The 10,498-nt window shown below is 34.0% G+C and overlaps 1 protein-coding gene across 1 annotated transcript in view; it reads right to left on the bottom strand.

The window, feature by feature from the left end:
* The window catches only part of tmc8 (transmembrane channel-like 8), a 21,441-nt gene that overhangs the window by 2,877 nt on the left and 8,066 nt on the right, over positions 1–10,498 (bottom strand). The window contains exons 9-17 of the mRNA XM_016504193.1: positions 8,249–8,388; positions 6,434–6,581; positions 6,172–6,336; positions 5,388–5,539; positions 5,214–5,295; positions 4,875–4,972; positions 2,806–2,992; positions 1,670–1,800; positions 429–581 (exon numbers count right to left, since the gene is read on the bottom strand). Of these exons, the coding sequence (XP_016359679.1) occupies positions 429–581; positions 1,670–1,800; positions 2,806–2,992; positions 4,875–4,972; positions 5,214–5,295; positions 5,388–5,539; positions 6,172–6,336; positions 6,434–6,581; positions 8,249–8,388 (1,256 nt within the window). The remainder of the gene's footprint in view (positions 1–428; positions 582–1,669; positions 1,801–2,805; positions 2,993–4,874; positions 4,973–5,213; positions 5,296–5,387; positions 5,540–6,171; positions 6,337–6,433; positions 6,582–8,248; positions 8,389–10,498) is intronic.

Raw genomic sequence — 10,498 nt, 5'->3', positions numbered from 1 at the left:
ACACACAGAAGTAAACAAAGGTGTATGTTTGTAGTGTAATTTACAACAGCTTCGAACGTGGCTCAACCAATCAGAATCAAGGACCGGAACTATCCATTTTATAAATTTAAGTTTAGTCACCTTGAAATATATGACAACTTGGATAATTGAGTTGACTAAACTTAAAATTTTAAGACAGCACAACACTTACTTTTTAAGGTGAAATGATATATTTTTTTACAGTTTAGTTATTTTAGAACGTCAACATAAACTAAACAATAAAAGAGAAAGGTTGCCTTTGCAACTAGCTAAAAAAGTGTTTTATATATACTATGCATATATCATATTTTTTTCAGTTAATGTTTGAGTGTTTTTTATGGTTTTATTTTTAATTCACAGTAATAACCCTGATTCCATCACACCTGGTTAGGACATAAACACACACTTACACTTCAGCCAGTATGAGAGTGAAGGCGAAGGCCTCAGATGAGATGTAGCTGATGGTGCTCTGGACCGGATCGGGAAGCGTCTTTATACACACACTGGTCACAGTAAACACGGTTCTGTTGCCTTCAAACGGGCCACAGCCACCCTGATCAAACCTCAGAGGAGAACGTGATAAGAGTTATGAATGTGTGAGAAACATCACGCAAGTATAAGGTCACATAACACGAGTGAGTGCTGAGTAAATATTTGAAGAATAGATGTTTAATGTCTCATTTTCTTTTATTAAGGCAGCACAGGTGAATAGGGTAAAAATGTTAGTTATTACCTCTCCCCAGTTGATTAAGGCATTGTCTAATTAAATATGCATTAATCTGCATACATTTCCAAAAAAATAATTCTGAACATTGGATAAAGCCTGGTTCGAAATTCTTGTTTGATTTTGTTGACATATTAGAGTTAAAGGTTTTTACAGAAGGGATTTTGGATTTCTCTTTTTATCACTGCATAAATAAAAAAATACTGTGAAAAAAGTAAATTTTAATCACGTTTTTAGGAATAAAAACTCAGGTGAATGATATACGAACAAACCCCTCAGTAAAAACCTTCAGAATATAGATATGAATAAAACTGCTAAGTTTGGTGTCTGTAAGTCCTGCTGAAGTGGAGAAAAAACTCATTTTGAGAAAACGACTTTAAGCGACTTGAGATATGTATTGTAACTGAAATCAGACGCACATAGATAAAGTGTAATAAATGAAACAGTTAAATGTGTATTTTGGATATTTTCCTCCCACTAATCTGTAAGAAGACAAGTTATGGAAGCAAAATATCACTCCATAATTCAGGAAAAATAACTGTCAACAGGACAGTTAAAAAATAAAAATAAAAAAAAAATCGCCATATTGTGAGGAATTAAATGTCGTATAAATCAGTGTGAATGATATATGAACAAACCCCACAGTAAAAACCTTTAGAATATAGAGAGGAATAAAACTGCTAAGTTTGGTGTATGTAAGTGCTGCTGAAGTGGAGAAAAAACTTTTAAAGATATTGGAATTGAAATCTACAGATGCAAATTGATTAAGTGCACTTAAATATGTATTTTGGATGTTTTCTTTCCACTAGTCTTGAAAGTTATGAAAAGCAAAATAGCCCAAAATCTCTAAATTGACCAGTGCATTAAAAAACACTGGCTTTGCATGTAGAACTGTACTAAATTATAGATATTTATCAGCATTAGTACCTGTTGATATTGACAACTAATGTGACCACAGCCATGAAGAGTCCCAACAACAGCATGAAATGGAAGAGAACAGATGAACTGGCGGTCCGAAACATTCTCTGAGCCGGAACAGAACACCGCACCACTGTGAACTGACACACAGAAATTATAGGATTACATTATAATCGCTTTCACAGACTTTTACATTAAATGTTCCCTCCTGCCCAACTCAATCCCAGCAGCTGAGTCCTTAGCCATCTTCAAGAATCGGCTAAAAACTAGCGCTGACAAACGATTAATCGCGATTAATTGCATCCAAAATAAAAGTTTTTGTTTATGTAATATACTGTATGTGTGTGTACTGTGTTTATTTATTATGTATATATATAAATACAAAAATATGCTGTTTATATATTAAATGTATTTATATATAATATAAAATATAAGAATATCTAAATGCATAAATGAAAATATTTTCAAAATGTATACTGTATTTATATATACATAATAAATATACACAGTACACATACATATATAATGTAAACAAAAACTTTTATTTTGGATGCGATTAATCGCGATTAATCGTTTGACAGCACTACTAAAAACACATCTCTTCCATCTTTATTTGACCCTCTAACTCTAGCACTCTCTATTCTAATTCTATTCTTTAAAAAACAAAAAACTTGCCCCTTTTAGACTTGCACTCTATTCATTTACTAACTGCTTGTTTTCTTTCTTTAAAAAAAAACTAAAACTAGCTTCTCTATTCTTTTTGTATTCTATCTATTTGTTTTCTTTTTATTTATTATACAATTAACAAAAAGCAAAAAAAAGGCGTCTAACACTAGCTTGCTCTATTCTTTTTCTAATCTATTCTATATGTTTTCTTTTTATTTATTATATAATTTAAAAAAAACCTTGCTACATGTACTGAGTTAAGCTAACTGAGACTTGTTATTGCATTTGCGTATCATTGCTCTTTTGTTGATTTTGATTGCATCCGTTGTCCTCATTTGTAAGTCGCTTTGGATAAAAGCATCTGCTAAATGACTAAATGTAAATGTACATTAGCTGTTTCTAAAATAATACCCTAAAACATTTAGGTTAGTTTTGTTTGATTTGACTTTCCTGTTAAAAAAGTGAATCAAACATCAAACCTTCTTGACGTAGAAGAGGAGCAGCAGCCTGATGGTGTTGATGGCTGGCAGTAGAGGACAGTAAAACACGCCGACCCACGTGACTGTCTGACTGTTGACCAGATCCAGAACATTGAAGGAGATCTCAAACTGCTTCTTGCCTAATAACTGCGCCAGCTTTGAGGATGGAAACCTCTCCACCAATAACCTACGATGAGATGCGGTCATTAGCTAAAGCAGAGTACGTGAGTTGATGAAAAGCAGATAATTAAAATATTAAAAATGTAAAATGCAAAAACATAAAAGGGATTCACAATGAGCATCAGTGGACTTAATGCAAAGGGACATGTCAATGAAAATGAATGAGATCCGAGGAAAATTATATGTGACCGTGGACCACAAAACCAGTCTTAAGTGTCAATTTTTCGAAATTGAGATTTATGCATCATCTGAAAGCTGAATAAATAAGCTTTCCGTTGATGTATGGTTTGTTAGGATAGGACAATATTTGGCTGAGATACAACTATTTTAAAATCTGGAATCTCAGGATGCAAAAAAATCAAAATATTGAGAAAATCATCTTTAAAGTTGTCCAAATGAAGTTCTTAGCAATGCATATTACTAATCAAAAATTAAGTTTTGATATATTTACGGTAGGAAATTTACAAAATGTCTTCATGGAACATGATCTTTACTTAATATCCTAATGATTTTTGGCATAAAAGAAAAATCTATAATTTTGTCCCATACAATGTATTGTTGGCTATTGCTACAAATATACCCCAGCGACTTAAGACTGCTTTTGTGCTCCAGGGTCACATATTTCAATGCTTTTGCATTTGCTTGCAAAACTTTAGCATTTTCCAATGAGAGTTCACTCATAAGAAAAAAAGTTATGTTCTCCCAAGAAACTTTGAGTTTGCTCGCAAAACTGTTCAAACAGAAAACTTTGTGTTCTCCAGCAAAACCTCTGGGTTCCCTGAGAAACTTTGCATTCACACATATAGGAGAAACTTTGTGTTCACCCGCAAAACCATTGTCTTCTCCTATAACCTTTCAGTTCTATCGCAAAGCCTTTGCTCTCCGCAAGAAACATTGTATTTATTCGCAAAACTTTTTCGTTCCCTGAGAAACTGCGTGTTAGCTCTGAAAACGTTTGCGCTTCTTGAGAGACTTTGCATTTGCTCGCAAAACTTTCGTGTTCCCCAAGTAACTTTGCGCTCCTTCAGAAAGTTTGTATTCACCGACAAGAGACTTCTTATTCCACCGAGAAACTTTGCAAAACATTTGTGTTCTCTAACAAAATTGCGTTCCACCAAGAGATACTGAGTTCCTTGCGAAATACTTGCTTGTGAAATACTTGTTGCGTTTACCCATGAAACTTTGCATTCGCTTATAAAATGGTTGTGCTCCACCGAGAAACTTTGTGTTCGCTCACAAAAGTTCCCTGAAAAACTTTGCACTATCTTGTAAAACCTTTGCATTCCGGCAAGAAATTAGTGCCGTCAAACGATTAATCGCGATTAATCGCATCCAAAATAAAAGTTTTTGTTTACATAAAATATGCATGTGTATTGTGTATATTTATTATTTATATATAAATACACACACATGCATGTATATATTTAAGAAAAATATGTTACGTTTATATATTAAATATATTTATATATGATATAATTTATATAAGTATAAATATATACATGTAAATACATGTAAATATTTTCAAAATATATGCTGTATTGTATGTGTGTATTTATATATACATAATAAATATACACAGTACACACACATATATTATGTAAACAAAAACTTTTATTTTGGATGCAATTAATCGCGATTAATCGTTTGACAGCACTAGTTTGTTTTTTGAAACCTTTTGCGTTTCAAAAACTAAATAAAAACAAAGCACTTAAAAAAAAAAACTTTGTGTTGAGCTGCATGTCATATTAGCATTATCCGACACCAGAGAACCATGCAAATGTGGTGTTAAATTATTAAAATATGCAGTCACAGAGGGGCACGTATGTATTTTATGTCTAAAGTGTTCAATAAAGTATTAAATGGTTAGATAAAGTATATAAGTAACTCACATTCTTGGGTAGGCCACACAAAATGCATTGAAGAAACACTCCAGGAGGTTAAAGATGGTGAGTTTGTACATCTCCTTCCCAAACGCATTCTCTCTGCACTGATAAACCTGTTAAAAATATCTTATTTGTTTAATTTCAGCATAAACATTGTCATGTTTCTCCTCAAATACATCAGGAGAAAGAAAAACAGTCACAAATCGGGAAGACTATAGAGCTATATAATGAATGCGGAGCAGCTCAGATCATTTAATAAGAAGATCTCTCTGACTTTTAATTACAGACATGGTGTCTTTGCATATTGTTTTCTAGGAGAAACAACTTCTTCCCTTCTTAACAAACCTTGTGTTGTTCTGGAGATTCTTGAGCATTAATGAAGAAGAACAGATAGATGCCCAAAGACGCCAACTTTAGGAAAATACTCCTGCACATGGAGTTAATACACACATTCGTTTAACACCACAGGACCGTTTAAAATATAACACATCAGAGGTCAAAGTGTATGACCTGTCTGACCTGATTAGTGTGAGGTTCAGCTGAATGGTGAGCGAGTAATCTTCAAACTCTGAGATCTTACTGAAAACATGTGGAAGTATGTAGTTTACTGTCGTCATTGTGATCGGAGGAAGATACTCCAACATCAGACACAAAGTCCAATGATTCTCACACTAAATAATGAAGACAGAGAGAGAGAGAGAGAGAGAATAATGCCTGGACATTAGCTGTTAAACAATTGTGTCCTTGGAGCACAAAAGCAGTCTTAAGTCGCTGGGGTATATTTGTAGCAATAGCCAAAAATACATTGTATGGGTCAAAATGATAGATTTTTCTTTTATGCCAAAAATCATTAGGATATTAAGTAAAGATCATGTTCCTTGAAGATATTTTGTAAATCTCCTACCGTAAATATATCAAAACTTAATTTTTGATTAGTAATATGCATTGCTAAGAACTTAATTTGGACAACTTTAAAGATGATTTTCTCAATATTTTGATTTTTTGCAACCTCAGATTCCAGATTTTCAAATAGTTGTATCTCGGCCAAATATTTTCATATACTAAAACACTGGAATGCTTATACAGTATATTCAACTTTCAGATGATGCATAAATCTCAATTTCGAAAAATTGACCCTTATGACTGGTTTTGTGCTCCAGGGTCACATATGAAACATACATAGTATATATCATAATTCAAAACAAAGTAACTTGTACTTTTATGCTTCAACCACTGCTTCAACCACTAGAGGGACATAAAAGTTGCATAGTGTTGCTTCAATTATTTTACTTCATACTGGTACCTTAGTTTGTGACGTTTGGATGGCAAAATGTATCAGAATGAATGAGCTGCCCAGAAGAACCAGCACGAGGACGTTCAGAAGGATCCGCAGGAAGATGAGCTGAACCCAGTGTCTGAGCGATCGCTGCTGGACTCTCTGTTGAAACGTCTGCTCTTCTAGATCCATCTGGAGCAGAGGTCAGAGGTCATCCATTGGGAATAATGTTCCTGCATCCTAACCCATCTATAAACTCTCTCTCTGTGAGACTGGCATGACTTCTTACCCTGAGTTCGTTTCGGACGAAGTTTTGTTTCAGTGACGCTGCTTGAGGGTTCTGGATGCAGAAATCCCACCCACAGAAAACCTTGTAACTCAAGTTGGAATTGAAGCGATTTCCTGTGAGCCATGAATGTTTGTAGCCGACCACTGTCCTGAATATGAGAAAATTATGAGATAAGAGAAAAATTTGAAAAGCTATTTCAATGCTTTTGTGTTCACTCACACCACTTTTGCGTTTTCTGGGAAATGTTGCGTTCACTTGTTAAAACTTTTGCTTATCCCAAGAAACTTCACGCTCTCTCATAAAACTTTTTTGCGTTCTAAGAAAAGCGTTACGCTCATTCTTTTGCACTCTCCAACAAAGTTTGCATAAGTACGCAAAACTTTTGCAGTCCCAGAGAAACGTTGCATTCACTCATAAAACTTTTGCATTCCCTTGAGAAACTTTGCATTAATTTGGAAAATGTTTATGTTCCCAGAGAAACGTTACGTTTGCTCACAAAAGTTTTGCGTTCCACAAGAAGCTTAGTGTTCCCAGAGAAACGTTGCGTTCACTTGTAAAACTTTTGCTTTTCTGAGAAACTTTGCATTTACTTGTAAAACTTTTGCATATCCTAAGAAACACCAAGTTTCTCTGGAAATGCCAAGTTTCTTGGGGTAATGCAAATGTTTTAAACAAGCAAACACAACATTTCTTGGGAAACGCAAAAGTTCTGCAAGTGAACAGTGAGTTTTTGTGGGAACACTTAAGTCTCTCATGGCATGCAAAAGTTTTGTGAGCAAACTAATAGTTTCTCTGGGAATGTAAAAGTTTTGCAAATTAATGCAACATTTCTCCAAAACAAAAGCAAAGGTTTTGCAAAAGTTTTAACAAGCGAACACAATGTTTCTCAAGAAACAAAAAAAGTTTTATAAGCGAACGTAAAGTTTCTCAGGGAATGCACAAGTTTGGTGAGTGAAACGCAGATTTCTTGGGGGAATACAAAAGTTTTAACGTTTCTCAGGAAACTCAAAAGTTTAAAAGAGCAAACGTAGAGTTTCTGTTCGAACGCAAAAGTTTTATGAGAAAACAAAGTTCACTTGAAAAACTTTTGAGTTTGCTGAAAAACAAATGCCAAGTTTCTTGCAAACCTTTTGTATTTGCTTAGAAACGGTACATTCGCTTGCAAACTTTCGTTTTCGCCAAGAAAATTTGCATTCTCAAAAGTTTTGTGAGTGAATGCAAAGTTTCTCGGGGGAACACAAATCTTTTGCAATAATAAAGTAATTTACTATAAATCAATGAATGTTTCCAGTTCAATAGCTTTTACAGTGTTTTCAGCTGCTTACACACATTTTCAAAATGTTGCCTCTTTTTCAAACTTCACACACAAATCCAAGAATTGCACACAAAATGCAAAACACCTCGCATCTCTTGCAAAATGAAGCACTGCATTCAGAATATCACAAACACATCTCAAAAGCAAATGTTTGCAAACACCTTTGCCATAATATTAATTCCTGTTAGAGTTGTGTGTGTTACACAGAGAATTGTGTTGTGTTTTGCAAAAAGTGTTTTATGAAATTGAAAACTGAGTCAAAGGCTGAAAATTAGTGTATGGTTTTGTAGATTTGGTGTGTGCTTCTGAATTTTGAGTGTCAGGTTTCAGAAAAAAACTGTAAACTCTATGAACAGAATTTGCAAACTATGAGATGAGTTGAAATGATGTATTTTAGCATTAGACATCATGCTGTTGAATGAGTGTATGGTAGTGGTCAAGAGCTGCTTGACCACTTAAAAACTTCATTCATTTAATAACTCATAGGTACATGATCTGACCTGCGGACCACCATGATGATGCTGAGGAAGAGGACAGAGAACATGCCAAGGAGAAAGAGGATCGGAGTGTTTAAACAATCCAAATCAAGAGACCCACGAGTGTAGAAACTATGAAACACCGGGGAGGATTCAAGAACACCCTAAAAACACACAGAACAGACCCAGAACACAAGAGAGGGGGTTTAGAGAGAGAACAGTTCATGCAGAATGTGAAGGACAGACAACTCATATTTATTTAGGAAAGATAAGACAGGGATCTGGTTTACATGCTCAAGAATATGATGCAGATCCACTAAACATTAAACAGTTAAGCCGATAATACGGTTATAAGAAATCCCCATATAAAATACGGACATTCATTTATATCTGTGCATGTCCAAAAACAGGCAGTTGTGAAAAGTCAAGAAATAGAATAAAAACTTTCTACTAAAAGAAACGAAATATAAATCAATCAGTCAATCTATGGAAGCTTGTTTCCGTCACAGAATATAAAAATAACTAGGTAATTGTGACTTTTTATCTCACAATTCTAAGTTTATTTCTGACCGTTTTGAATTTTATGTCTGAGATTTCGGAGATTACATCTCACAATTCCGTTTGATTTTCTGCCAAGAAATAAATGAAAAAAATAATTGCAACTTTTTATCTCACAATTCTGTTTTTTGTTTCTTCCATGTAATAAAAAACTAAAATAAAAAAGGTAACTGTGACTTTATATCTCACAAATTTGACTTTTTTTCTCGGATTTCCGACTTTACATCTCGTAATTCTTTTTTTCTGCCATGATGGAAAATAAATAAATAAATAATACGTAATTGTGCCTTTTTATCGTGCAAATTTTTTCTTTTTTTCCTCTGATTTCCGGCTTTACAGCTTCCTTTTTTCTGATATGGAAAAAAAAAAAAGGTAATTGCAACTTTTTATCTCACAATTCTGACTTTTTTCTAGCATTAAAAAAAAGCCAGAATTGGGGTATTCAAATTTATGATTAAAATTCTTATTTCATTCAATGTCAGAAAAAAGCTTCCATATAAACCAATATAAAGACAAAATCAAATGCAGCATAACAAGCCACGTGGCTTTTTTTTTGCTCTCAGGTCATAGCGAGTGAGTTTTTAATTATATTAAATGAGTTTATTAAATACTGAAATCTGAAAATGATGTTCAGATGAAATGGTGAGTGTGGACCATAATAAAATTACTTACCGATCCGACAAAAAAGTCTTTGAATGAGAAGTTCTGGAATCCCAGAGATCCTGAAAGAATCGAGTCATGTTTTTATTGGAGATCAGGGCCAGTATTCACAAAACATCTTAAGGCTAAAAGTAGCTCATAACTCGTTGATTTAGGAGAAAATCGTAAAATATAATGGGCGTGTCAGTCCTAAATGTAGGACTCCTACATTTTCGCTCTAAGAGTATTTCACAAAGTGTTTTAGCTCTAAAACTAGCTCCTAAATCTGTGAAAGGTTAGGAGCAGTGAAGAGGACTCCTAAGCCACAAACTATCCTAAAACTGCTGTTTCCGGCAATTTTAGAAACATTTGACAATAATGAGCTTTTATAAAGGTATCGCCTTTGGTTTTGGAGGTTATACCAACTCTAAATGTTCCTTTGATTATATCCTTGTTTTCATTAAACAGTTAGGGAAGAAGTAACAGCTGTTCTTGAGTCCAGTTTGGTTTTCTTTTACGTTTGCATGTCTTACTATCAGCCATGATTATTCCACTCTGTTAATTAAAAGGCTGTTTATATGCGTATCCACTAATTGTTTACGAGAAGCACACATCTAAGAGGCTGACAGTTAGCTGAACATATACTTGTTTAATTAGTGACACTTAGCCTGCATTTTAAAATCTTTATTTGAATATGGCAACATAATATCATGCTCTACAATATTTCCACGAATAAATCTCTGACAGAGACTATCAGCCAATCACTGTGTGCATAGTTAATAAGCACGCTGACATCATCCATAGCAACGAGGTAAACCCCGCCCCCTTACTCTGAGTTTAAGACTTCTCACTATTCCTTAATACAAGTTTGTCTCTGCAGCTTTAAGAGAAAACTCTTAGCTAAAAACTTTTAATGCTATTTAGGGGAACTCTTAGTGGGAAGATAAAATGTTCTGTGAACACGGGCCCAGGTTTCTATGAAGATATTTAGTAAATTTCCTACCGTAAATATATCAAAACTTAATTTTTGATTAGTAATATGCATTGCTAAGAACTTAATTTGAACAACTTTAAAGA

This window comes from Sinocyclocheilus anshuiensis, unplaced genomic scaffold (assembly GCF_001515605.1).
Source record: "Sinocyclocheilus anshuiensis isolate Anshui unplaced genomic scaffold, SAMN03320099.WGS_v1.1 scaffold250, whole genome shotgun sequence".
In the NCBI taxonomy this organism is placed as follows: Eukaryota; Metazoa; Chordata; class Actinopteri; order Cypriniformes; family Cyprinidae; genus Sinocyclocheilus; species Sinocyclocheilus anshuiensis.
The sequence above is the reverse complement of the archived record's forward strand: the minus strand, read 5'-3'. Positions and strand labels throughout refer to the sequence as shown.